The sequence below is a fragment of the Theropithecus gelada genome, chromosome 14 (genome assembly GCF_003255815.1).
Source record: "Theropithecus gelada isolate Dixy chromosome 14, Tgel_1.0, whole genome shotgun sequence".
Classification (NCBI taxonomy): Eukaryota; Metazoa; Chordata; class Mammalia; order Primates; family Cercopithecidae; genus Theropithecus; species Theropithecus gelada.
In genome coordinates, this window is record NC_037682.1 from 13,296,651 (window position 1) to 13,324,322 (window position 27,672).

At 55.6% G+C, this 27,672-nt stretch overlaps 2 protein-coding genes across 2 annotated transcripts; one reads left to right on the forward strand and one right to left on the reverse strand.

The window, feature by feature from the left end:
• Window positions 1-441: 441 nt before the first annotated feature.
• On the forward strand, window positions 442-14,554 carry SLC15A3 (solute carrier family 15 member 3). Its single transcript, XM_025358410.1, has 8 exons — window positions 442-1,223; window positions 4,887-5,176; window positions 7,849-7,996; window positions 9,507-9,617; window positions 10,365-10,533; window positions 12,020-12,178; window positions 13,614-13,769; window positions 14,264-14,554. The coding sequence occupies exons 1-8, from the start codon at window positions 666-668 to the stop codon at window positions 14,416-14,418; spliced, it is 1,746 nt and encodes a 581-aa protein (XP_025214195.1). The 5' UTR covers window positions 442-665; the 3' UTR covers window positions 14,419-14,554.
• Window positions 14,478-27,548, reverse strand: TMEM132A (transmembrane protein 132A). The gene is made up of 11 exons (XM_025358409.1): window positions 27,087-27,548; window positions 24,395-24,609; window positions 23,955-24,173; window positions 22,669-23,000; window positions 20,959-21,108; window positions 19,757-19,952; window positions 19,515-19,658; window positions 17,884-18,086; window positions 16,875-17,151; window positions 16,198-16,389; window positions 14,478-15,774 (listed from the first exon to the last, which is right to left on the reverse strand). Exons 1-11 carry the CDS (start codon window positions 27,184-27,186, stop codon window positions 14,731-14,733), a joined length of 3,072 nt encoding a protein of 1,023 aa, XP_025214194.1. The 5' UTR covers window positions 27,187-27,548; the 3' UTR covers window positions 14,478-14,730.
• Between the last annotated feature and the right edge of the window lie 124 nt (window positions 27,549-27,672).

Consider the following 27,672-nt stretch of genomic DNA (forward strand, 5'->3'; position numbering starts at 1 on the left):
CAGTTGCGCCATGTGATGCAGGCAGGCGACTGCGGATAGGGCCACTGAAAGGGGAAGCGAGGGGAGCCCAGAGTTTCTCAAACTGAGCCTGGTGGGAGGGCTGCAGGAGACTGGGAGGGGAGTGGAGGCAGTGGGGGTGAGGGGAACAGGGAGGAGGTGGAGAAGACAGCAGGGGCAGCAGGGTAACTGGGGCAGAAGAAGCCCCCAACCCACCCCAGGGCAGGCCGGGAGTCATAAGGAGAGGGGACAACAGGAAGGGGCGACAAACGGGGAGGAGGAAAGGGAGGCGGAGGGGCAGCGAAGTGGAGCAGGGAGGGTCGCAGTGTGAACAAGAGGAGAGGGAGGAAGGGTCAAGGTGGAGGGAGGAGAGGGGAGAGTCAGGGAGAAACAGCTGCAGGGGAGGCACGGGGAGGAAGGCTTAGGGGTAGGGGAAGGGAGAGGGGAGTTGAAAATTAGGGAGGAGGTAGTAGAGTCCGGGTAGTGAGCGGAGGAACAGGAAGGGTAGGGCAAGAAAGGGAGAGGGGACAGGAGGGAAGGGTGGGCCAAAGCGGTGAGAAAGGAGGGCCAGCCAGTTGGGTGGGGGAGAGGGCCGAGGCCCGGGGGCAGGAGTGCAGGGCTCTGAGGCGGGGAGAGGAGAGCCGAGGGGGGCCCAGCCCGGAGCCAGGATGCCCGCGCCGCGCACCCGGGAGCAGCCCCGCGTGCCCGGGGAGCGCCGGCCGCTGCTGCCTCGCGGCGTGCAGGGCCCTCGACGGTGGCGGCGGGCGGCGGGCGCGGCGGTGCTGCTAGTGGAGATGCTGGAGCGCGCCGCCTTCTTCGGCATCACTGCCAACCTCGTGCTCTACCTAAACAGCACCAACTTCAACTGGGCGGGCGAGCAGGCGTCACGCGCCGCGCTGGTATTCCTGGGCGCCTCCTACCTGTTGGCGCCCGTGGGCGGCTGGCTGGCCGACGTGTACCTGGGCCGCTACCGCGCGGTCGCGCTCAGCCTGCTGCTCTACCTGGCCGCCTCGGGCCTGCTGCCCGCCACCGCCTTCCCCGACGGCCGCAGCTCCTTCTGCGGAGAGATGCCCGCTTCGCCGCTGGGACCCGCCTGCCCCTCGCCCGACTGCCCGCGCGCCTCGCCCAGCCCCTACTGCGCGCCCGTCCTCTACGCGGGGCTGCTGCTCATCGCCCTGGCCGCCAGCTCCGTCCGGAGCAACCTCACCTCCTTCGGTGCCGACCAGGTGAGTGGCAGGAGGCCTGCCCCGGCCGATTCCGGCGGGTGTGGAGGGAAGGAGGGCTGACCCCCAGCGTGACCTGGGACAAACCACGTCCCCTGCCTGCGCCTAGTTTCCTGATTTGAAAGAAGAGGGGTGCTAGCCCTTGCAGAACCGATGGCAACCGCAGTGGGAATAACCATGGTTATTTTTGTTTGTTGGTTGGTTTTATTTTTTGAGACGGGGTTTCACTCTGTCGCCCAGGCTGCAGTGCAATGGCGCGATCTCAGCTCACTGCAACCTCAGCCTCCCGGGTTCAAGCGATTCTCCCTCCTTAGCCTCCAAAGTAGCTGGGATTACAGGGGCTTGCCACCAGGCCCAGCTAATTTTTTTTTTTTTAAGTAGAGATGGAGTTTCACCATATTGGTCTCGAACTCCTGACCTCAGATGATCCACCTGCCTCCGCCTCCCAAAGTGCTGGGATTACAGGCATGAGCCACCACGCCGGAAGGGTTGGTCTTCTTTGAGCTACTTGTAGGCCCTATGCTAAGCACTTTCACTGTTTAACTGATTTAATACTCTTCACCACCCAGGAGGTAGGAAGTATTATACCCATTTTACAGAGAAAGACACTGAGAGGTTTCATGGCATTAATTAACTCGTCCAAGGTGACATGGAGGGTCAAGCAGTCGAGTAAGGGCAGCTGGACTCCAGGTCCCACCATGAGCCTCCTCTGTGTGTTATGGGGATGTGCAGGCAGGGCAGGATCGAGCCAGCCTCTTCCTACCAGCAGTGCTGGAGGTTGTCAGGCCGACCTGCTCAGATCCCAGCTCTGCCCATCACTAGCTGAAGGCGCATGGGCAAGAACTTATTTATATCCCGAATGGGCTGCCTGGTCTTCTCCCTTAGCTCAACCACTGAGCCTTTCTCCATTCCCCCTTGGACAGAGCATGGCACGTAGAAGAAATTTAATAATTATTTGCTAAATGAATGAGTAAATGCCCAACAACACGGCTATATTTTGATAGCTGTTCCCAGTGTGATATCAGACAATACTTTAGACTAAAATGTAATATTATTAAAATAACTACATATGGTGTATATGAGCAAAAGCCAGATGCAGGACTGCATACAGATAGGACTGCAGCCATGTGGAAAGACGAGATGTCAATGAAAGGAAATGGGAGAAACATTGTCACAGTAGTATGATCAGGCCACTGGACTCATTGCACTTTCTTCTTAATTGTCTCAGTTTTTCAAATGTTCTTTGATTGCATATATTATACTCATAAAGGGGACATTTTTCAAAAGGATCATTTCATCCAGTTAGCACCCACAATTCAGCACCTAAGCAGTTTCCAGTGTCCTTGGCAAGGAGTCACTTGTCCAGCTTGTTTAGGATCCTTTGATGATGCCTTCGTGCCCCCAAGACAACCCTGGCCATTTCTTTTTCTTTCTATCTTTTTTTTTGAGATGGAGTCTCGCTCTGTTGCCCAGGCTGGAGTGCAGTGGTGCGATCTCAGCTCACTGCAACCTCTCCTCCCGGGTTCAAGCAATTCTCCCTGCCTCAGTCTCCCAAGTAGCTGGGATTGTAGATGCCCACCACCACGTTGGCTAATTTTGGTATTTTTTTAGTAGAGATGTGGTTTTGCCATGTTGGCCAGGCTGGTCTTGACTCCTGACCTCAGGTGATCCACCTGCCTCAGCCTCTCAAAGTGCTGAGATTACAGGCGTGAGCCACTGCAACCGGCCAACCCTGGCCATTTCTTACTTGTTGTTGACATTCCTTCAGACTTAGAGACCCCCAATATTTGTCAATGGGAATCTCTCATCTTCCTTTAATCCTTTTATTTCGTTGATATCCCACTAGCACCCCCAACCCAGTACCCTTAACCTGTGTCCTTGACCCTGTTGACCTCCAGAGAGCCTCACCCATCCAGTACCTCCTGTGGCAGAATTGATCTTCTGGAGGCCAGGCCACTGAGCAGAGCCTCCCATGGCACCAATAGTGATAGAAGCTCCTGTACATTCTCCCCTTGGCTGGGCATGAACTTTGGGTGGAGCAAAGGCAGGCCACAAGGCTGCCTCATGAAGTCGGGACCTGATCCCTAGGACAGTGCAGAAACACCGAAATGGTTTGAGGCAGGAATGCACATCACTGGATTTGAGGTCTTCAAAAATGACTCTGGCTGCAGTGTAGACAGCGTATGGGTTAACAAGAGCGGGTACTTCACAACAGGCAGGAAGCTGCTGCAGAATTCAGGGGGGCAGTCAGACGGGGGATGTGGGGGTGGGTGGGACTGGCACCATCTGGCAATAGCTATACCCCAGGAGCTGCGTGTTTCACACACTTGCTGATTTCAGAAAGGGCCATCCATCACTCTTGACAAAGTGTCTGCTCATTCTAAAAGAACTCATTTATATCCTGAATGGGATTCCTGGTCTTCCCCCTTAGAGTTACAATAGTCATATTCATTTACTTCCAATTAATAAATGGAAGTGGCTGCTTCTAATGGGACCTATTCAATTTTCTACTTGAAAGTCTAGAGCGAGAATTATCAGGGAGCTGGCATGCCCCTCCCTCCCCATTGCCAAGAGGACCCCCAGAATCTCCAATGGAATGTGGTTTTAAGTGCATCCATGTGGACTATAATTTCACTTTTGAAAAAGGAAAAATAAATACTTATATTTTCCTCAGTGCAACTACAGAAAGTAGAGTTTGACAAAATCTCCCCAGCTAGTGGAAATTTAAATCTCTAGGTGAAAGGCAGTAACGGATCCTGAGATTTGCAGGGATATCAAAAGGGTGACTGGTTTAGCAATGTAGAGAAGCATTTATTCTCTCCATTGAAACGGCCCCTAGTCCTCACTGCTTTTTTCAAAAATGCAGATACCCAGGTCCTGTCCCAGACCTGCTGAGTCAGAATCTGGGACCTGGGTCTAGGAGATTTGGGAGCAGCCAGTGCAGCTAACTGGAGCCAACAGACCAGAAGGGGCCTGGGGCCTGGCTGTTGCTGATTGATCCAAATCCTGGGTAAAGATTTTCAGCCCATCTACCCTTGCTGGGAGGCCTGAAAAAAAAATGCTTTTTTCACCAGGCCAGAACTCACTCTTGGGGCTGTGCCTGGGACCACCTCTGCCGCATATCAGTGGGACAAAAATTGGGTGAAAGGATGAGTCACAATAGGTTTCTCTGCTTGCCTCTCTGAATTGCAGAGGAAATTCTCACTCAGACTTCTGCTCTTCCAATAATATGCATACAACATTTTTAATAATGTGCAACAAAACTGAGATCTTTATTGGCTTTTTTCTGATTACAGAAGTAATGAATAGTGTAGGTTGCTCAGTCAAAGACAAAGGGATAAATCAACCAGAAATGAACAAGTGGCATCCGAGACATCTGTTGTATGTGTTCCTCTGCAACAATAAAAAAGCAATGTGTGTCATGGGTATGCAAAAGCAGCTGGGCCAAATGTCCTGATCTTTAGCAAGTGACTCCCAAGAGAAGGATTCATTCATTCATTCAGCAAATATTTACTGAGTATCTGTTTAGTGATCAGAGACTAGGAAAGTGTCGGAACGCCCACCACCCACTGACCCCAAGAAATGTCTCTGTATGAGGGAGGGGTAGGGTACAGAGAGTGCCCCGAACCCCTTTGGCCCTCACTCTCAACCCTTCCTGAATGGCAGGTGATGGATCTCGGCCGCGACGCCACCCGCCGCTTCTTCAACTGGTTTTACTGGAGCATCAACCTGGGTGCTGTGCTGTCGCTGCTGGTGGTGGCTTTTATTCAGCAGAACATCAGTTTCCTGCTGGGCTACAGCATCCCTGTGGGCTGTGTGGGCCTGGCATTTTTTATCTTCCTCTTTGCCACCCCTGTCTTCATCACCAAGCCCCCCATGGGCAGCCAAGTGTCCTCTATGCTTAAGCTCGCTCTCCAAAACTGCTGCCCCCAGCTGTGGCAACGACACTTGGCCAGGTAAGGAGGGGCTCTGGGTGCCAGGAGCCTCCAAGCTTGGAGAAGCGCTGGACTGCTTCTGGGGAGGGATGGTCTGGATTGCAGATGTTCTGGTTCAGCTACAGTGATAGCTTTTTATGATGATCTGCTCTCCAGTGGGCCAGAGCTGCCCACTGTGACTGAGGACGGAGGTCAAGGTAGTGGTGGTGGTGGTGGTGGTATTATTGGTGGCCATCTACGTATAGAATGTGTGAGGATGGGGCTGGGGGCAGTGGCTATCTCTCTAAGCACTTTGGGAGGCTGAAGCTGGCGGCTCTCTTGAGCCCGGGAATTTGAGGCCAGCCTAGGCAACATGGTGAAACTCATCTCTACAAAAAAATTACAAAAATGAGTGGGGTGTGGTGGCGTGTGCCTGTGGTCTCAGCTACTCGGGAGGCTGACATAGAAGGATCAATCGAGTCCAGGAGGTTGAGGCTGGAGTGAGCCATGATGGTGCCACTGCACTCCAACCTGGGTGACAGAACAGAAAAAAAAAAAAGAAAGAAAGAAAGAAAAGAAAAAAGAAAGAAAAGGAAGTGTGAGGATGATCGGGGTCTTGACAGTGAAGATGGTAGTAAGGATAAGGATGATGGCATTGGTATCTACACTGAAGACACAAACATTGGCAATGGGGATGACAATGGCATTAAAGGAGGGGATGAGGGATGATGGTTCCAGTGAAGGCTGTTGGGATATAATGTGAATAATTCCACATTACCCTATTACTAACCATCACAGCGTCTTAGGAAATCGACCAAACTCGCTCCCTCCCCATTAGCTGACATCCAAGGGAGGAAGGTTCTGAATGACCTTAGGTCCCATGGCTTCCTTTTGCTCCTCGCCTTCCTAAATTAACTGTCTACTTATGCTAAGCAAATCTGTCTCCAGACCTTGCAACCAGTTACAGCTCCTGTCAATAGGATCTAGATGAAAAAGGTGAAGAACATGCTTTCCCCAATCTGGCATATTGCTAGAGGTTTGTAAGTTGTCGGGAGCCAAGAAGTGTGGTGGTTTTCATTATCTATCACTGCCTAACAAACCACACCAGATCTTACTGATTTAAATGACCTTGTTATCTCCTCTCCCAGTTCTGAGTGACTGGGCTCAGTAGGGCAGTTCTGTTTCTCATGATGGCACTGGGGTTGCAGTCATTTGGTACCTGGAAAGGGCTGGAACATCTGAGTCTGCTCACTTACATGGCTGGCGGTCAATGTGGGCTGTTGGCTGGGAACTCAGCTGGGACTATGTGGACCAGAGCACCTTGGTTCCCCTTCATGTGGTCTTACCGTGTGGCTTGAACTTCTCACAGCATCTTGTGAGGGTTGTAGGAGGAGGGAGCATTCCAAGAATGCAGAAGAGGGAAGAAAGCAGAAGTTACAGGTCTTCTTAAGGCCCTTAAGAGGCGCTGAAGTCCCAGACCACCACTTCTGCTTCATTCTAACAGGTCAAAGGCATCACAGGGCCAGCAGGGAAACAATGGCAGGAAAAGTAAACTCTGCCTGTTGGTGGCAAAATGGCAGCACACGCTGGGAAGGGCGGAGTTGACAGTGACTGTCTTTGAAGATGACCACACTAGTATTGTCCCTTTTGGAATCTCAAAGGACGATGCAAGGCTCTTGGACAAAAAGAGGTCAGAAAGCTCTCAGGACAAAGGGCAAAGGGTAAAGGTTGCAGCAGTGATTGATCAATCCTGTCACCAACTGATGTTCCCTCTACCCCCACCTCTCCACTCTCTATGCCTTGTCGTGGAGGGAGAGGGTTGTCATGTTGACTGTTAAGGAGGATGGACTTGAGACAGCAAGTGGGGGGAATTTTGGTGTATCAAATCTGTGACAGCGTCTCTCGCTCTCAGTCAGGCTTGGACTGGGGCTCCCCTGGTTCCTGTGGCAAATTGATGCTACAAGCCAAAAAATCCCTTCAGACTGTTTTCCACAGTCTCTGGTCTTACTTCCCTCAGGACCCAGAGGGGCCGCAGCTCTAGAGCGGAATGAGTCTTGGCTAGGCACGTTTGCAACAAAAGAGAGGATAGAATAATATTGGCAGTGGTGGTGCCAACACTGAAAAAGAGTGATGGTGATGGGAATGGAAACTCTGTGGAGAGGATGATTCTGCTGACAGCAGCCACCTTACTAAAGGTGATGATAGGAAGGATGCTGGCCTTGGCGATGGTGGTGATGATGGCGAAGGTGGGGAGGAGGAGATGAGGGCACTGATTTCAGGGACATGCTGATACTGAGAGGAGGATTAAATTACAGGGTGATGGTGGGAGTGAAAACGGTGGCCGAGGTGGTGGGAAAGATTATGGCTGCTGTGTTTGTTTGTTTGCTTGTTTTTTGAGAGGGAGTCTGGCTCTGTTGCCCAGGCTGGAGTGCAGTGGCACAATCTTGGCTCACTGCAACGTCCGCCTCCCAGGTTCAAGCAACTCTCCTGTCTCAGCCTCCTGGGTTGGGACTACAGGTGCACACCAAAACAGCCCGGCTACTTTTTGTATTTTTAGCAGAGACAGGGTTTCACCATGTTGGCCAGACTGGTCTTGAACTCCTGACCTCAGGTGATCCACCCGCCTTAGCCTCCCAAAGTGCTGGGATTACAGGCGTGAGCCACCAAGCCAAGCCTCGACTGCTGTTTTATCTGCTGTCCCTGAGGTCCCACAGAGACCGTCAAGGTGCCCGCCTGCTGCCTGACCAGAGGTCTCCCCAGCCTGGGGCTTCCCCGCAAGAGGACATCGCCAACTTCCAGGTGCTGGTGAAGATCTTGCCCGTCATGGTGACCCTGGTGCCCTACTGGATGGTCTACTTTCAGGTGAGCACCCCTCCCCTTTTTCTCTGGGGGCCTGGCTCCCCACTCACCACCTGAATGGCTTCGGTTCTCATCATAGAGGCCCAGGGCATGTGGAAAGGGGGAAAGTCTGGGAATTAAGTGAGGTGCTGCCCCGTACCAGCCAGCATGGGGCCTGGCACAAAGCCATCTCAGCAATCCAACTTCCTCGCGTGGTGTGGTAAGAGGAACTCTGGAGACGGCTTCCTCCTGCTACACCACCTGCGGGAATTGAATTACTGGGATGGCTTTGTGCCAGGCTAGGTCCTTGAATAAGTCACCTCATCTCTCTGGGCCTGTTTCCTCACATGTACGACGGGTGGCTTAAACGAGAGGCTTTTCCAGCTCTGCCGCATTCAGATTGTCCGACTTGGTAGCTGAGGCCTAGAGAAGTTGTGTCAGTCACCCAAGGCCCCACGGCAGGCAGGTCAGGGGCAAGCTCACAAAAGTGGGTACTTTGCAACAGTGGTTCCCCAACCTGGCTGTGCTTCAGAATCACCGGCAGAGCTTTTAAAAATATGCTGTGTTTTAAAAACAGATTCTAAGTCCGACCCTAGGCTATTGAATCAGAATTGCTGGGGAAGTATCTAGTTTAAGAAACTTTTCAGATGATACTGACACTCAGGGTTGAGAACTATTGCCTCCCACTCACCGTATTACTCCCAGAGGGGAGGTCAGTGGTGTGTGTGTGTGTGTGATTGTTAGGAGGGTGGGCAGCAGCTTAATGCTAGCCCCCAGGCCATAAGATCATTGCCTTTCATGTCCCATTCACAGGAACATTTGTTGGAGCTCCCAGCCTGCTACTTAGGGGCACACAGAGTATGTCTATGATGAGACAGCGGCTTGTGGTGGGAGGGTGTCCATGGCTGATTCTTAGTCATACCAATCAGATACTGACTTCTTTCCATACCAGTTGGTAAATGGCTGCTGCCCTGAGCAGCCCACATGCCCTCCCCTGCCCTGGCGCTTCCGGTGGGAGTCTCCTGGATCCTACTCCATTATGTAGCAACTAAAGGGGCAATGCCTGGTATGGGACGTGGCCCCTGGGCCCTGCTCCTGCAGCTGTGTCCAGAGCCATTCCGGCAAGTCCATGTCTATGCAGTGCTTGTGTCAACCTGTGGGACTCAGCTTGGTTTCAGTGTGAGATGAGAACTCCCTGCGGGGGCAGCCGTTACCTTTCCCATTTCAACAAACATTTATCCATGCTTACCCTGTGCTGGGCCCTGGGGACACAAATACGAGTCAGACCAGCTGTGCCTGGGCTCCGGGACAAGGCTGCACGCACTACCTACAGGCCTGAGAGCAGAGCGCAGGAAGCTCCCTGCTCAGCCCGGCTATGTAGGAGAAAGGAGGGTGGGAAAGTGACTATCTCCCTGAGACTGGGAGAGGGGACAGCTGCCCCACTGCCCTGTGCTCTGGCTGAGGAATGCCACCTGGAAGCTGGGAGGGGGCACGGCCAGTTCTGTTCCAGGCTCATCCCCGTCTCTCTTGGCAGATGCAGTCCACCTACGTTCTGCAGGGTCTTCACCTCCACATCCCAAACATTTTCCCAGCCAACCCGTCCAACATCTCCATGGCCCTGAGAGCCCAGGGCAGCAGCTATACGGTGAGAGATAAAGCATGTGTTCAGCACCCAGTTCAGGCCAGGTAGCAGCTTCCTCTGAGAAGAGGAGCAAATGAAACTGCCTTCACACTCCCCTTTCCTGGCTGCAAGGCAACCTTGGGATACAGGAAAAGCACCTGGAGGGTGGGAGAACTTGTGTCACAGCGCAGGGATCCTGCCAAGACGCTCACCTGCTTGAAGGAATTCAGGCCGGCTGCACACCGCCATGCTGCCGCTCTGAAGCAGGCCTCGCTGCCGAATCTGCAGCCTCAGATTAAGCACACTCAGGTCCCTTTTCAACTCTTCCTTGTCTCCTGTTTCTCTGGGACCCTTAGATACCTAGATCTCTGCCTTTCCCAGAGCTTTCTAAACCATTTCCTTGGCATTTCAGAGACTCAAGAAATGAATGATCTACAGAGCTGGCAGATAAATGAGAAATTTGCCATTGTACTCCATTTCTGTGCCTATGGCAGACATCACTAGTCAATCATGACTTTTTTTATGCTGAGCCCATAAATGTTCCGTAATCAGCCACTACCAACTGATAAAAGTTAGAATACAAGAGGAACCTATCTGCCATCTCTATATAATCCCACTCCCTGGCTACACAACTGAGGAATGTGAGTTCCAGAGAGGGGAAGGAGCGGGACCCCTGGGTCACTCAGGGCCAGTCTAGAGTCCAGGTCTCCTGACTGCAGCCAGGCTCCTTCCACGCTGCTAGCCTGCCTCTCTTGACTTCCTCCCGCCCAGATCCCGGAAGCCTGGCTCCTCCTGGCCAACGTCGTGGTGGTGCTGATTCTGGTCCCTCTGAAGGACCGCTTGATCGACCCTCTGCTGCTGCGGTGCAAGCTGCTTCCATCTGCTCTGCAGAAGATGGCTCTGGGGATGTTGTTTGGTTTTACCTCCGTCATTGTGGCAGGTGTGCAGAGCGGTGTGGGGCAGGGGGCTGAACTTTGGGCTTGGGGAAGTCTGGTTCCACCATGGGCTGATGCTGAAGTGGTAGCCTGGGCCAAGTTCAGCCTCTCCCAGTGGGCGTGCGTGTTGGCTTCCCGGAGGTGCAAGCTGAAAGAGACCCTCCTATCTAGTCCAGCTGCCCCTCATTTTGGCAGAAGAGGAAACTCAGGCCAAGAGAGGAACAAATACTTTCCCCAGTGAATTATAAGTTCCTTGAAGGCAGGGATTGTTATTCTTTTTTATTCACTGCTATGAACATGCATGTGGGCCCTCCATAAATGTGTTGAAGGAATTTTCCACTTAGTGGCAAAAGAAGACTTAAAAAGAAATTTCTCTTCCTTCTTCGTTTTAAAAGGATCTGGAGCCATTTGTTACAACGTGGGGGTTGAGGGTGGGGGTGGGAGGGGGCAGCTAAAGAAGTCTTTCACACTGTTGCGCAAACCTGAACCCTTTTTACTTGTAACTTTATAACCCTGAAGTTCCTTAGAGTCTCTGAGGGGGAACAGGTGAGTCTCTAAACTCACCTGTTTTAGAGACCAGGTCTCTAAAATGGGGACAGGTATCATCTGGGCCCTGAGCAGCGCTCTGCCCTCGTGGAACTCAGTCTGATGGGGGTTGTTGTGAGGATTAAAGGAGATGAAGTCTGTAAAGCACTCAGTAGTGTGCCTGGATCACAAGTGTGAGCTGGAGAAATGAAACCTCCATATAAATGGTATTGTGTTGAAAGTGTGAAAACCCAACTAGATTTTATTCCAGCTATATCCTTAAAGCAGTTTGTCCTATTTTATCCTCACAATAGTCCTGGGAATGTTATTCCTGCTTCTTGCATAAGGGAACTGAGTCTAGAGAGGTTAAGTGATTTGCCCAAGGTCACACAGCTAGCCAGGCTGGGAACCCAGGTCCCCCAACTCCATGTCCAATGTTTATTCCACTAGAGCACAGCTATCTCCCAAGCAACGCAGGAGAAGGAGATAACATAATTAAATTTGAAAGCCAGGTTAGAAACACTACAGCAGTACTTGACGTTGCAGTAGAGAAGTCATGTGATATCGTGGAAAGTAGGCCAGCTTTGAAACCAGACATACCAGAGCTCAAATCCAGCCCTGACTACTTATCAGCTGTGTGACTGTGGGCTGGTTGTTTGACCTGTTGCACTTTTTTCACCAGCAAGGATGCATAGTAAATGCCTAGCACATAACAGGTTCTCCATTAATGAGAGTTGTTAATGAGTGCAAAACTCAGCTCGGAGCTTCTAGCAGCCAACTCCAAAAGGGAAGAGCTGGTCACATCTTGGCCTCCTCCTCCACCCCGAGTCCAGGATTCTTTTCCTTGCCTGATGCTTAATCTTTGGCTACTTCATGAGCACCCCACCCCTGCCACGTACAAGCTCTGCTGTGGGCTAAGCTGCCTGGGGTGGGCCTGACTATAATCCCCCTCTGCTCCTCCACCAGGAGTCCTGGAGATGGAGCGCTTACATTACATCCACCACAACCAAACCGTGTCCCAGGAGATTGGGGAGGTCCTGTACAACGCGGCACCACTGTCCATCTGGTGGCAGATCCCTCAGTACCTGCTCATTGGGATCAGCGAGATTTTTGCCAGCATCCCAGGTACCCTGGATCCCCTCCCCTGCTCCTACACCAGTGATGGGCTCTGCCCAGTGGCACCTCAAAATCAGGGGCCCCAGGGCTGCAGCCTCCAGGGCCCATCTGCATGGAGGAAGGCAGTGTTTTCTGACCAGGGCTCTGTCACTCAACTGGGATCTAGTATTGGCACCTGGTTCAAGTCAGCCACTGTAACAGGCGCTGGGGATTTGGAGGCAAGCAAGGCACTTCCCACACCAGCTCTCCACGTATTCCCCTGGTGCCAGGTTCTCCACCCTCTATGTCTTTGAAGTTGCTGTTCCCTCTACCTTAGATTGAAGGTGAACTCTGATTTCCCCTTCAATTCTGAGCCTAAATACCAAGGTGCTTGGGAGGAAGGGGCCCTCCCTTCCCGCCCCGTGTTCATCTCTCTATCATAGCACACAGTACTCTGGGTCATAATAATGGATTTCTATGTCCTTCGCTCCCCACCCTCCCAACCCCCTTCCCTGGGCTGGGAGCTAGAGCTGCAAGGCTGGGGCAGGCCCTTCAGGCAGCAAAAAAAACCCAAGAGCTTCCTCAGCTGCGGGCCCAGGGCTAGGCTGGGTCAGATGTAATGAAAAAACTGACCCTGGGAGCTCACTCAGATGGGGAGAGAGTCAGGCAAACAGTGAGCCAGTGGAGTGCTGTGGAAGTCAGGGCAGAGTGTGGTGGGAGCCCTTAAGCATGGAGGGGAGGCAGGCAGGTGAGTGGGTAGGAGGAGGGGTCTTACAGGCTGAGGGAACAGCATAAGCAAAGACCCAAGCCTTTGGGAAGTGTGGGGGATAGGACTGGAGGGGCAAGGGAAGTGCAGTGGAAGTGTCGAATTTGTGGGCTGAGCCTGCACCTTGGGATTTCTCCTGAAGGCAACAGTGCCCCTCCCCTCCAGGGGGTTTAGGCCGGGAAAGGACCCCATCCGAGATGCTTTAGACAGATGCTCCTGGCTGTGTGAGGAGGACAGGAGTCAGGGGAGTTTAAGAGGCATTTGCAGAAAGTGACCAGGACTGGGGTTGGACCCAGAGAAGAGGAAACAGAGAGAAGGACATACATTTAGAATAGATTTCAGAGGTTATATCAAAACGATTCGACGATGACATTGAAGGTGGGCAGAGATGGTGGGGAGAGAGAGGAAGTAAAGATGGTGCTGTCACTGAAATGAGCGACCTAGCAGGAAGGGGAGGAGGGGAGACAGAGCTCCTGGGGCAGCACATGGAGCACCCCGGTGCAGGGGTTCAGCCAGGAGGCAGGTGAGCAGGGCAGAGGGAAAGGCGGCATTGATGCATAGGTGCTGTCATTGCCACTGAGTGGACAGGCATCCAAGGGAAGCCTGGAGGGTGGCTTGGTGGTGGCAGCAGGCAGGGGCCTGAGCCTGTTCTCTGCACCTGCACCAGCCCCTGAGATCATCTCTGCTCCCTCTCCGCAGGCCTGGAGTTTGCCTACTCAGAGGCCCCGCGCTCCATGCAAGGCGCCATCATGGGCATCTTCTTCTGCCTGTCGGGGGTGGGCTCACTGTTGGGTTCCAGCCTAGTGGCACTGCTGTCCTTGCCTGGGGGCTGGCTGCACTGCCCTGAGGACTTCGGTGAGTATGGGGCCTCCCCAGGAGTGGGACATGGGTGGAGGGAGGCTTGGAAAGGAGGTGGCAACTGCTAAGTGCTTTGACTCTGGGCAGAAGCAAGAAGAGGGCTAGACTTGGAGAATGGGGTTCTAGTCTGGGCTTGGCCAGTCACCCACAGCATGGCCTCCCTCCTTGGGCCTTTGTTTCCCCAACTGTTGAACTTAGTGGACCTCCAAGGCTCCTTACTGCTTCTGGAACTCTGCCATTTCTGGCTGAAAGGTTACCTTTCTCATGGCGTTTGTATTTCACACCCCCTTCTGAATAGCTGAAGAGGAATTGTAGATACCCCTGGAGACCTTCAGGAAGCCAGACATTAGCGGGTATCTGTCCAGTGTCTTCAGATCCCACCACTGCCCACATGGCCTCAGCTGCCAGCCCCAGGGCTGGGACATGGCAGGCACAGGGTGCAAGTCAGAGGATCCCTGTCCTGACCCAAATCTAACCCCTCCTTTCCCCAGGGAACATCAACAATTGCCGGATGGACCTCTACTTCTTCCTGCTGGCTGGCATTCAGGCTGTCACGGCTCTCCTATTTGTCTGGATCGCTGGACGCTATGAGAGGGTGTCCCAGGGCCCAGCCTCCCACAGCTGTTTCAGCAGGGACAGGGGCTGAACACACCCCATTCCAGCCCCCTTGCTTCACTCCACCAGACAGACAGCAGCAGTCCCGGCTCTGGTTTCCTTCTCGGTTTATTCTGTTAGAATGAAATGGTTCCCATAAATAACGGGCATGAGCCCTTCCTCACGACCATGGTCCATGACAAGGGGCAGGGCAGAGGGGGCCTGGGTGGGAGTCCTTGTGGGGGACCAGGCAGGGGACTTGGATCACCAAGCACCAGACGAGCGGCGGGGGGCAGACGAGAGGCTCGGTGGGACCTCCACCGCTGTTGCCCCAGCTGGTGGCTGACCAGGTGGCTGTGGAGGGTCAGGAGCTGCCCCGGATCCTCTCCATGTAGTTGCGAAGCTCCTCAGGGTCCTTCAGCCCCATGTCCTCACACACCCAGCGGATGTCCTCCTCGCCTGCCACAAGGATGGACTGCACAGCAGGGGCCCCTACAGGCTCCTCAGGTGGCTGGGCTGGAGGGGCTGGCGCAAATGTCACGAACTCTACTCGCTTCCGCCGCCCCCCAGCCTCCTTTCGGGCCAGGGTGCTTGAGGAGCTGGTGGTGTCCCCAGGAGGGCCAGGGGCCAGGGTAGGGGCCTCCCCTCCTCCCCCACTCTCACAGGGGCAGCCCCCCTCCCCCTTGGGCAGGCCAGGGGACTGCCGGTCCAGCTGGCGGCTCAGTTCCTCCTGGTCAGTGCCCAGCCAGACCCAGTTGTGGGGCTGGGGGGAGGTGGGATCAGTGGCACTGTCGGGAGGCTCTTTGCGCTGATAGCGCAGGACGAAGACCACACCATTGACCAAGAAGACGAAGATGGCCACGCAGAAGATTCCCAGCAGGGCGTACATGCCCAGCTCTAGGTCGGTGACACGCTGAGGGGCAGGGACCATCTCCTCCTCCTCTTCCTCCTCCTCCTCCCTGGCTTTGGTGTCCTCCTTCCTGGCCTCCTCCTCTGCCCGCTCAAACTTGCCCCTCACACCTATGTTGTCCCCGACACTGCCTGCCGCCTGCCGTTCACCACCCATGGTGGCTTCTGTGGCTGGTGGGCTCCAAGCAGGGCTGGATGGGAGGGCAGGGGCTGGAGTGGAGGCAGGGGGCAGCCCCAGCCAGGCGGTGCCAGAGGCCAGAGGCACACGGTGGCGGCCCCGGCGGCAGGGCTCGGGCGGGTGCAGAGCCACATGCAGCGGCAGCCCTTCGGCGCCTGCCCCACTCACCACCACCCCGAGCTGGGCGCCCTGCTCCTCAGCTGGCAGGATGGCACCAGGCTCCTCGGCTGAGACGGACAGTCCCAGGTCACGGCGGTCGTAGAGCTCAGCCGGGGCCACAGTGTGATCAGAGAAGGACAGCCATAGGGAAAGGGCCACCTCCTGTGGGGCACACAGACACAGGCAGAGACACGCGAGGGCACGCACGCATGCACAGAGAAACCACTCCCACAGAGACAGGCCACATGGAAGAGAGACCAGAGAGAAAACAGAGACACAGGCAGATAGACAAAACACAGGGAGAGAGGGGACGCGTGTCAATCACCTGTCTGCCACTCAGTCCTAGGGTCTGAGTTATTGGGAGGGTCCTCAGTTAGAGCCATCTAACCAACCTCCCACTGCCATACTCCAGCCACTGCTTGATCACCTCCAGCTGCAGAGAGCTCACTACCTCACAGAGTCAGTCCTCACTCTGAAAACCCTAAGGGGTCAAGGTGCCAGGTTCCCCTTCCTCCCATCCCCCTCTACCATGAGCCCCCATCTGGAGATGTTGACCTCACCCCCCTGACCCCCCCCAACTGTCACCTGCTTTGGGGCGGGAAGGGCTGACTGTGCCCAGCATGTGGCTGTGACCTCCCCGGGGTGGGCAGTGCCCCGGCTCAAGGTCAGCGAGATGCCCATCACTGGCTGCACCCTCAGCTCCAGCACTGAGACCTTGTCGTCCGTCACAGCCAGGGCCTGCTCCCCCAGGATGGAGTCAGACAGCGGGGAACGCACCTGAGGGTGGGAAGGAGCTGGAGGTGGGGGAGCCTTCCATACAGACAGCCCCCACCCAGAGGGAACTGGGTGCCCCCAACACCCTTACAGGCTGCTCTCGGGAGGTGGGGGGGTCTTCGCCACGGACAGCCCCCACCCAGAGGGAAAAAGGAGCTCCCAGCAGCCTCATTGGCTACTCTCCCTCTACTCTTTGCACCCCAGTGCATACTTGGACTCCAATCCCACACCTAGGGGACAGTTCCCTTTTCCCTCAAGACCTGGTCCCCACATTACCCACACCTCAGCCCTCCATAGCTAGAGGGTTTCCTCGCTTATGCGGCCACCCCATTCTGAACCCATCCCCAATCCCACTGCTCTCAGACTAGACCTCACAACTCCCCCACACACTCTGGACTCCTGGCACACTCTTACTCCCACCCGCAGGCATTCTGGGGGCCCCTCCACCCTTCTCAGGGGGTCTGCTCTCCTGGTCCCCGGCTGCTTACCTCAATGGAGGTGACACCGGGCTCCCGGCCCACCAGGACGCGGCCGCCCTCCAGCGAGGCTACACGCGGGTCCAGCACGCGGGCATGTGGCGCCACAAGGTGGGACACGTCCAGCAGCCAGTTGGGGCCAAGCAGGTGCGTGAGGCGGCGGCCGCCGTCCAGCGGGTGGGCAGCGAAGGGGGCGAGGAAGCGCACACCGGCGCGCTGGTACTGCAGGTGGCAGCCACGGGCGCGCCGCTCAGTCTCATCTACCGCCTCTGCGGCGGGTTCCGCAGGCCTGCAGGGCGGGGAGGCCGGAACTGGCTGTCAGCGCTGCCCGGCCCCAGCCTGCCCAGGGCCCAGCTGCTGAAGATCCCCAGCTCCTCCCCGGCAGCTCCTAATCGCCAGCGGCTCCTGTTTCTCAAAGGAAGACATCTGCCCCTCTTGGGGTCAGGCCCTTCGACCCCCAGCCCACTCTGGAACAGCGCTGTGCCTCGATCACCGCTCTTGCTCCCAAGTGGACCCCAGGGGAGACACTCTCTTTCGGGGACCCTGGGGGCGCTCACTCTCTGAAGGGCCTGGAAGCTAGATTCCAGAGGCGTGGGCCACCTCGCCCTGGGTTTTGGGGAGCCCCCTCCAAAGGTGTTCGTTTCGTGAGCTCTGTGTCATCTTAGGCTCTGAGGGTACAGCAGTGACCAGCATAGACAGACCCCGGCTTCAAGGGGCTGACATTCTCGGGGGAGGAGCGTGGAAAGGATGGACAGGCAATATTAACCAGTACTGATGTAGATTAGGAAGTGGAGGGTGCTACGGGAGAAATGAGGCAGGGAAGGAGAGGGATGCGGACGTCAGCAATTTCACAGAAAGCTGTCATTGGTTGGGCTGTCCAGGGTGGAGGTGGGCAGAAAGAACTGCAAGCAACGCGGCAGTTTTTCAGACCCCGACTTGGGCCCATGGCTGTGTCCCCTGCGCCCTCTCCGTCCCAGTGTGACTCGCCAAGGCCTGCCAGCTTCCTCAGGCCTCCACTCACCCTTCGGCAGAGCTAGGTACCCTCCAGCCGCGGACCTGCTCGAGGGTGGTGTCGGTGAGCTCGATGCGCAGTGGTAGCAGCGGGGCCCACACTGTCAGCCTTAGCGAGGCCCGGAGCCGGCGCCACCAGAAGTCCACCCGCACCCCCCGGGCGCCCCGGCTCTCCTTGCCAGCCACGAACACGGCATCACAGGCCTCAGACACCTGTGGAAGGGCAGAGGGCAGGCGGATGGGCTAAGCCACTAAAGATAGGTGTGAGGTTGGGCCCGGTGGGTGGCTCATGCCTGTAGTCCTAGCACTCTGAGAGGCCGAGGTGGGTGGATTCCTTGAGTCCAGGAGTTTGAGGCCAGCCTGGGCAACATGGCAAAACCCCCTCTCTACAAAAAATACAATACATCAGCCAGGGGTGGTGGCATGTGCCTATAGTCCTAGCTACTGGGGAGGCTGAGGTGGGAGGATCCCTTGAGCCTGGGAAGCTGAGACTGCAATGAGCCGGACTGTATCATTGCACTCCAGTCTGGGGACAGAGTGAGACTCTGTCTCAAATAAATAAATAAATAGATTAAAAAAAAAAAAAAAAAAGGCATGGGCCAGAAGAGAGCAGCCCGGACCTCAGGCCATAGGGTGGGCTCCCACTGAGTTCGGCTCTGTGTCTCACAGGAATGCATGTTGCAGCAGAATTGTTGGTTAAGCCCCTGTTCTTCGTGTAAGATTTTACTGTAGGGGCCATTCCTTGAGTTTCCCTGGGGCTCAGTCAGGGGAACTGGCCATTGCGTACCAGTCTGCCTCCTGGCAGAGCAGGGGTATGAACCCAAAACTTTGGCTCCTTATTCGTGCTGGCCTTTGACATTGCTCTTGGAGCCCCCTGGCAGCCAGCTACAGCCAGGTAGGCAGAGGTGGGGCAAAGCAGATCTCCCCACCAAGGCCCTCCAGCAGGAACCACACACATTTGAGCAAAGGGCGCCACAAGTGGGGAAAGGCACCTTCTCCCTTCAGGTGGCTGCGATTTGCATACATGCAGGCTTCATGCTTCCCCTCTTAGAACTTCAAGATAAGAAAGTTCCTCTACCCACCCCCCTTTTTTTTGCTTCACAATCACCAGAAATAATAATAATAATTTTTACCATTGTATAATTATTACATATTATAACAGCAATAGGCGCCATTGTTTCAGCTCCTGCTATCTGCCGAATACTGTCTTAAGGTGCTTTTAATTCTTACAACAACCCAAAGATATGTTCCCATTTTAAAGTTTAGGGAACGAGGCTCAGAGAGGTTAGGAGATCAGCCCATGATCACACAGCTGGTTGACAACAAGGATGTGTTTCAAACTAAAACTTTCTGATCACAAAGTACGTGCTCTCAACTCTCAGGCCAGCTCACCTGCCCATGCAATAATGAGCATGAAAGTGTCTAAGGTTGGAGACTGTTAGGGTTACTTGGCTCCTACTTGATTTGGGAGAGAGGTGGCTGGAACAAAAGAAATTGAAGCTGTGGTTCCTCCCATGAGGTTTCTGGTCTCAAGACGAAGCTGTTCTCTTGGGGACCCACATGAGGAAGGAGGAAAGGGGTGTGTGTGTAACTGTGCCCACACAAATGCAGACTCACATGAGCTGGGTACCTGCCACTCACCTGCAGGACCTGCGTGTTGGCCGACTCACAGCCGACATGCTCTGTCACCTCCACCAAGGCCCCCCCGCCGTCCACAGTGACAAGGCGCACGGGGACATGCTGGGGCACTCCAGTCAGTGGTGCTGTATTCACCAGCTCCTCAGCCTGGGGGTGGAGGAGGGGCTCAGCCCCAGGTCCCTCAGCTCATGGGCTCCTGGGACTTGGCCTCCAGCCTCCCCCAGCAGAGATGGAGGTCTCCTTACCTTGGCCAGTGGGATAAGGGCTCTGATGTCTCGCTCTGACACCAGGATCTCCCACACCATTTTGTCCTTCTCTGCTTCAGGGGCCTGGCCGGGGTACTCCAGCTGCCACGTGACGGGGCGAGTGACCGCTACGCCCCCACCAGTGCTATTCTCCACCACAAAGTCCACCCATAGGAACTCAAACAGTTCAAGGGAACTGCCAGCCAAAAGAGAGAGAGAAGCCAAGTGCTCGCTAGCTGCCAGGTATGGCCTCAGCTGTTCCTACATTCATGATTATCCCAATTTTACACAGGAGAAAACTGAGGCACAGAGGTTATATAGCTCACTTAAGACCACACAGCAAAAAGTAGCAGGGCTGGGATCTAAACCCAAGCATCCTTGCTGCAGCCCAAACTCTGACCCACTCTTGGCCTCTCTAAGATCCTTGAAGCCACTTAACCACCTCCCACCTGCAAGGTGGCTTGCTGCCCTGCCTGCCGGGGCCCGCTTCCCCCAGACCTCTGCTTTCCACAGCCACTGAGGTGGCATGCGGGAGATTCACTTCCAGGTCCCAGGACCAAACACTCGACCCTCTCAATGATAAGCTTCCTCTGATCAAACAAACATCTATGTGCTGGGAACCGTCCTGGGTGCTTGATATGCAGTACTTTATTTTCAAAAATGCTAAGGGATGCATTATTATTCCTATTTCACAAGTGAGGAAACTGAGGCTTGGTTAGGGGAATGTTCACTGGCTTGCCCCAGGTTTTGCCCATCCCGAAAGCATCAGAACCAGAATTCAAACTGGGGCTACCGAGTCCATGGCCCTGACCCAGGCTCAGGGCATGAATAAGAAGAGTTCAGAACTGCAGCTGGGCTTTTTGGGGAAATGTGAATGGCCCAGAGAAGGAACCATTTGGTGGGAGCAGAGGGATGGAGTAGTGGCTATGAGGGCTGTACCTGGGGGACAGGATTGGTTGGCATCCCTTAGAATAACACTCACAGACACTTACTATGCCTGGCACATGGCTGGGGCTGGGAAGATAAGTGGCCGAATGAATGAATGAATGATGCCTGCTTTGTGCTTTGTGCCTTGAAAAAGTCTGTCCTTGTGTCTCCCACCTGGGGATCTAGAGGCAGCATGGCAGCTCCCAAGTCTGCCCACCTGCACTCTATAACCAGCCCTCCCTCCCTTGCCCCCTGGGTGGAAGGAAACTGCCCACCTGGAATCTGGCTCTGTGAGCCCAGCACGGTGGCAGGTGATGAGGGTGGTGTGGTGCTTGGAACCCTTGAAGCGGTCCAGCTTGGCAGTCCACAGTGTGGGCTGGGCTGGGCGGGCGGCTGTCACATGCAGCCCCTTCTTCACCTTGATCCTGGGGAAGAGGGTATAGGCTCAGTTTGGCAAGGTGGATGCTGAAGTGTGGGCTGGATTGAAGGGGAAAGACAAGGGGCCGAAGCCCTCTGACCTCCCCGGCTCCAGTCTGAATCTCCTCTTCACCATCCTCCAACCCAGAAGGACCCCGCCTCAGTGCAGCTCACACCTTCCAGCTCTCCCCTACCCAAAGACCACTTATGCCTCCCCACTTCCCATAAGGTCAAACCTTAGCCTGGCATTCGGGGGCCTTCCAGGGTCTGGTTCAGCCTTACCTTTGGCTGTGACATCTCTCCATGCACTCTCTGCTTCAGCTACACACAAGTTCTTCCCCACACACACAGCACTCATTCGTGGCTCCAAGTCTTTGCCCAGTCTGTGCCTTCAGTCTGCTCTGCCCTTTCTTACTTTACCTGCTGATGCTTTAAGCCACCAACAACTCACAGACCATTTCCTTTAGAAAGCTTTTCCAGTGGTGGGATGAATTTCCCCCTTACTGCACCCAGTGACCCAAGCTCCCACAGCACTGCTAACCTCCCTCAGTGCTTACACACCCACATGCCTTCTAATCCAATTCATGCCCATCCAGCTCCCTTCCCTACCACTGGGGGCCCCTTTCTGCCAGACAGGGACTGGCCCTTGCTCGTGTTTGGATCTGCAGAGTGAAGACACAGGGCTTGGCAGGCCGCAAGTGTCTAGGAAAGATCTGCTTAATAAGAGTGAGAATAGGAGGGCGTAGGAGATGGGGAGACACAGAGACGGGACATGCACAAACCCAGGCAGGGCTTGAAACGAGGTCTCGGTTTCAAAGCATGTCTGCAGACCACTCTTCAACCCTCAGGAAAGGTCTCATTACGAAGTGAACCAGTCCCAGTGCCTCACCGTAACCAAGCCCAGGACTATCCTGCCTAGAACTCAGGCTTCTCAGAATCCTAAAGCCTAAGAGATGTCTCACCCATGAATTCCTGCGCTAGACTCCAAAAGCAAGTCGTACTCTGCAAGCCCTTGCCCGGTGAACTGGGTAGGTGGGTGGGGGCTGCTTTGGGGGAACTTATTACAGAAAAGGAAAGGACACAAAGAATGAGGGCCTTCCTATGGGGAAGAGCGGGCTCTGTCCAAAGCCTAGGGACCTACAGCGAGGGTGGCAAGGAGGGAGAGCATGTAGGTGAACATGATTGGGGCAAATATCCCTCCGGAGCACTGGGGCAAGAGTCCACGCTTAGGTACTGCATTTTCCAGTCTCTAAGCCCTTTGCGGGTTCCCCTCCCTGCAGCCTTGCAGCTGCCCTGAAGCTGGACCATGTTAGCGCCATTGGATAAAGGAATCTCAGGGAGGTGCCAGGGAGAGGGGCAGCTTCCTACTTCTGACTCTAATTCCAGGGCTGTGCCCATGGTGGGCTCCTACCAGCACAATCATGGCTTTTTACCTGGAAGGAGTTTGGTGGACACATGTTTTGCAGAGGTCAAGGATTCCAGCAAGGACCCCAAGAGAAGCAGGTACCTGTCCCTAGTCTTCCCGCAGAGGTTCCCACCCTCACCCATCCCCACGGCCTGGTGCTCACCGCAGGGTCAGGAGGCTGGCTGTGAAGTTGTGCCGAAGCAGGAGGGTAGCACTAAAGAGCTGGCCGGGCCGCACTGGCACGTCAGGCACCCGCAGAGTCACAGCCTCGTCCAGTGGTACCTCCTGGTACTGCGGGGGATCTGCTGGGCGCAGCTCCACACCCCCCACTGGGAGGGCCTGCTCCCCCGGGTCGTTCTCCTCACCGGAGCCACAGCCCCCGGGGCCCTCGGCCGCAGGCTCAAGCGTGTAGGCCAGCTCGGCCCGTGTGGTGGAGGCCTGGGAGAACCAGTGCGAGGGAAGCTCCAGCTCCACCACGCAGGCGCCCAGGGATGGCTGTGAAGACACGACAGCAGTAATTGGCATGCGGGTGGGCGCAGGGCGAGGAACAGGATTCTCAGCACCCACGGCAGGAAACCCAGAGCTGGAGGGGCTCATGAAAGGGAGGCCCGGCATGGGCCGGAGACATCGCCTGGGTGACATAGCAAACCGGCGACATGGCTGGGGCTTCAAACCAGGTCTAGGTTTCAGAGCATGTCCGCAGACCACTCTTCAGACCTTGGGAAAGACCTTTGCGGGAACTTATTACAGAAAACGACACAAAGAATGAGGGCCTTCCTATAGGGAAGAGCGGGCTCTGTCCAAAGGTTAGGGACCTACGGCAAGGGTGGCAAGGAGGGAGAGCATGTAGGTGAACATGATTGGGGCAAATATCTCTCGCTGGGGCACTGGAGCAAGAGCCCATTACTTTGGGAAAGGTCTCATTACAAAGTAAGCCAATCCCAGTGCCTCACCCTAACCAAGCCCAGGACTATCCTGCCTAGAATCTAATCTTCTTCTCAGAATCCTAAAGCTCAAGAGATGCCTCTCCCATGGAGTCCTGTGCTAGACTCCAAAATAGTGGAAACAGCAATTATAAAAGTAATACTAATAATGCAAACACACTGGCTGAGTGATTACTCTGCCATAAGCTATCCTTACATTCATCTCACTTATTCCTTCCTCCAACTCCAGATGAGGTAGGAATTGTTATCACCCCATTCTTCAGATGAGGAAACTGAATCTCAGAGAGATTAAGTTACTTGCTCAAAGTCACACCAAGGACTGAACTCCCTCTGGGGCCCTAAATAACCTTTTCATAGCACTGAAAGCAGTGGGGGCAGAAATGGAGTCGGTGGTCCACAACCCCCACGCGTCCCAAGAGTGGGGGCTTCCTCTCTGCGGTGGGCCCACCACCTGGCTGATGCAGCTGCAGCAGGACCAGCCTAGGTGGGGCCTGTCTGTACTCACCTGGAAGCGGCAGGCTTGGTGAGCAGTGCCCGCAGGGTGCGTGGCATGGAGCCGGGCACAGGGCAGGCTGCCAGACCCTGGTGGCCAATCCTGCCCTTTGAGGTGGAAGAGAACCCGGGCGTGTGGCTCCGCTGGAGTCACAGCCGCTTCCACTGACACGGCCCGCACGTCCCATGGGACTGGCCGTTGGTGGGGCTCAGTGACTCGAGGAGGGACCACCTGGAGGGAGAATGAGAGGGCTTAACAAAAGAGGAGGTTGCGGGGCAAGATCTAGGAAGATGGGATCCCAGCTTGGCAGAAGAGAACCTTTGTGGGCTTCAGTTTCCCCCTCTGGACTATGAGGAGCACAGCAGGGGCTGGGGAAGGCTCCCAAGCCATACCCAGCAGACCTCAGGCCCTGAGTCCTGTTAGCCTGAGAGTCCCTGGTGCCCCCTCCTTACCTGCTGAGTGGCAAAAGGTGGGTAGGAGGCCCGGAGAAGTGGCTGGGCCCTGGGCCAGGGCTGCAGGAGCAGAAAAGTCTCAGATCGGGAGCTCAGAGAGGAGTTGGCAGGTGGGTAGTGGCCCACCTGCTGCACACGGAAGTGCTCAGGGGCGTCTAGGAGCTCCAGGGCTGCCGGCAGGTAGACAGGGTCCAGGGGAGCCTGGCCACAGTCCACTGAAGAGGGATAAGAGGGAGAGATGGCAACAGCTTCAGAGCTGGCAGGGGCTGACCTGAGCGCCATGCTGGGGCACAGTAGTTGTGGGCAGGGGAGGGAGAAAAGGGCTGTAAATGTCCCTTCCCCTCTCACCACCATTTCACAGATGACGTCACTGAGGCTTAAAGAGCCTCACGCAGGTAGCATGTAGCAAAGCCAGGATTCAAATCTGAGTCCAGGACTGGACACTTCCCAGCCATTCCTTCTGCTTTCCACAGACCTTGGCTTTCTTCTCTCCAACAGCCTTCTCAATGTCTGCTTTTCTCCAGCTCCTGCCCTCTATCTACTCACCTCTGACACCAAGGCACTTCTGGGGTACAACTCTCCCCAGACTGGGCCAGTGTGGTAAAAGATGGTAATGAAGTGAGCTTTCTCTGCCCTGAATCCTTGGCCAGGCTTTGCTGGGCATCCACCCCTCCTCCCCCATCACTGCCATGGCAACCTGAAGCATCTTTCCAAGCTTGCTCCCTTCTTCCCTGAACCAACTGGTATCGAGTGCAAGTGTGGGATGGACAGGTGCGGAAGGTGCTGAAGAGATCTGTGAAGGCACTTGCTTGCCCTAGGGGTGGGGTGGAGACCATGAGCCTGGGGCAACTGTCAAAATAATCAATCATCAGAAGGACAAAGGACCACTAAGGCTATATTGGTTTGCCCTAACTATGAGCACTAATAATAATAATTAGCATTTTGTGAATGCTATATGCAGGTGAGAATTTAAATACTATATGTGTATGAACTATTTGAGTCTTTGTAATAATTCTGTGAACCAGGTTCTATTATGATGAATCCCATTTTGTGGATGTAGAAAATGAGGCAGAGAGGTTAAGGAACTTGCCTATGGTTCCACAGCTGGAGAGTGAAGGAGCTGGGAGTTCATCCCAGGCATTAGCCACTAGACCATCCGGCCTCTCCACCTGCCACCTCTCTCTCCACTCTTCACTGCCACGGTGCACCCTGCAGGCTTCATGCCCTGGAGCACACCTCCTCTCCTCTGCTCTGCCTGGTGGCACCTCCCTCCTCATTCAGGGCCATGAGTGAATACGGCCTCCTTCTGAAGGAAGCCCTCCTTGGTTACTCACCTTCCCACCAGTCTCCTGTCTTTTGCAACCCTGGGTGCCTCCTCTGAATTAGTAATCTTCCTATCAACCAGGGACCTTGTCGTGCTCATCCTGGAATTCCCCCAAACTAGGAAGCTCTCCCTAGAGAGGATTTCCTGGGAGCCTGGAGACCTGAACTTAAATTGATGAACCTTGGGTCAGGCATTAACATTTTGAAGCCTATTTCCTCACTTGTACAACGGGCAGAAGCATTAGGTGACACTGTGGACAGGACAGGGCTGTGTAAACTGTGGAGTGCTGTCTGGAGGGGGGAGGCATTATTGCTGCTGCGTAATGGATTTGACAAGGTTTTCCTCCTCTCTCTAGTAGGACTCCCACCGGGTCCCTCGGGCTGGGGAGCAGGTGGCTGAAAGCAACCCCACAGCTAGCTCCCTCTCAGCCCCACAGCTGGACTGTGGGTGGGGGTGGGGAAATTGGTTTCAACCTCCTTCCTGGCCCTCCCCCACAAGGAGCATATAACTGAGAGGCTCTCCCTGCCCCCTGCCCCCTGCCCCAAGCGTAACAGGTGACTACTGCTCCCTAGGGGCAGCCACTGGCTTCAGATTTGCCTCCTACTCCATTGCCTCCGTAATTACAAGATGCTCTTAGCCTGACTCCCACAGACTCCCATCACCCAGCGCTCGGCTCTCTCGGTGGGGAGGAGGGCAGAGAATGTTTCACTGTCCCCCTGGTCTTCTGTGGCATCCTTTGCCTTGCAGCCACAGCCCAGCTAGCTCAGGTCAAGGGAGTCCGACCCCCACCCCGAAGAACAGGGAAGTTGCTGCCCTTTCCCCCAGTGACAGGAATCCTCCCAAGGGCCCTGGAAGGCAAGGATGCGGCCATCCCTGGAGACGCCAAAGTCAGGGAGCCCCTGGAGGAAGGCGGAGGGAGGGCTTGTGTATCTTGCAGGTCCCAGGCAAAGGAGCTGCTTTCCACTCCCGAGGGGGGTGGGTTGGTGTTGGCGGAAGGAGGCTAGGAGGGTGCAGCGCTACAGACCACAGATGAGGGAGTGGGGATGACGTTAGTGCGCCCGGGACCGGGGCCACTGGGTTCGATGCCCGGGCTGAGGGGCCCCTTGCAGAAGGTGCGGGACAGGGAAGCTCCTGCGCCGGGCTGCCCCGGGTCGCCGCGGGTCAGGAAGGAGTTGCCGGGTCGTGCAAGGTGAAGGAAACCTTAGGGGCGAGCGGCTGGGGAAAGGTTCCCGAGGGCAAGACCTCTCCGACCTTCAGGGCGCTGCGGGGCGACCCCGCTCAGGGTTCAGTCCGAGAACCCGAAGGTTCGTGGCTCCCGGGCATCACTCGCTCCCACTCGCCCTGGCCCGGCCCTCCCCTCCCGCTGACCTCTCACGACGTCCACGGCGAGGGCCACCAGGAGGCAGAGCAAGGGGCCGTAGGGCCCCCGGGGGGCCGCTGCCGCGCGCCCGGCCATCAGCGCGCACATCCTTCCCACAGAAGGCGGGGACCAGGCGGGCGGCTCAGGTGGCCCTGGTCCCACCCGGCATCTCCCGCACCCGCTCCGCGCCAGCCACACCTGGCCCGCTGGGTCCCCGCCGCCGCCGCCGCCGCCGCCGCCCGCCCCGCGGCTGCAGTTCCCAGACAATGGAGCGGGAGCAGCGGGGTGGGAGGGAGCGAATCGCAGCACATGGGCTGCCCCCTCCGCCCCGCCGGGTCCTAGTGCCCTACGGATTCCCAACTCCTGCGCGCTCTGGCGACCGAGGTCGGGAAGAGGGCCACGTCCCAGGAAGCAACAGAGGACGGCCGCCTCTGTGTTTCTCCCTCTCGGAAGCTTCTGACCAGGGAAGAAAAAGCCACTTCCTCTGCCTCACCCACCCCCACAAGCAGCTCACCTGTGAAGGCATCTGACACCTGAATTCAGGGACATATGGGATGGGAGCTGCAGGGACAGCAAAAGAGTGAGGGAGTCAAA

What these genes read in the sequence shown, in the direction of transcription:
- SLC15A3 (XM_025358410.1), top strand. Translation starts at nt 666, where the DNA reads ATGCCCGCGCCGCGCACCCGGGAGCAGCCCCGCGTGCCCGGGGAGCGC. An exon ending in ACTGGATGGTCTACTTTCAG is followed by an intron (nt 7,997 to 9,506) that starts GTGAGCACCCCT and finishes CTCTCTTGGCAG; the next exon opens with ATGCAGTCCACCTACGTTCT. An exon ending in TACCTCCGTCATTGTGGCAG is followed by an intron (nt 10,534 to 12,019) that starts GTGTGCAGAGCG and finishes CTCCTCCACCAG; the next exon opens with GAGTCCTGGAGATGGAGCGC.
- TMEM132A (XM_025358409.1), bottom strand. Translation starts at nt 27,186, where the DNA reads ATGTGCGCGCTGATGGCCGGGCGCGCGGCAGCGGCCCCCCGGGGGCCC. An exon ending in ACCAAGCCTGCCGCTTCCAG is followed by an intron (nt 23,001 to 23,954) that starts GTGAGTACAGAC and finishes GTGTCTTCACAG; the next exon opens with CCATCCCTGGGCGCCTGCGT. An exon ending in GTACCTAGCTCTGCCGAAGG is followed by an intron (nt 17,152 to 17,883) that starts GTGAGTGGAGGC and finishes CCCGCCCTGCAG; the next exon opens with GCCTGCGGAACCCGCCGCAG.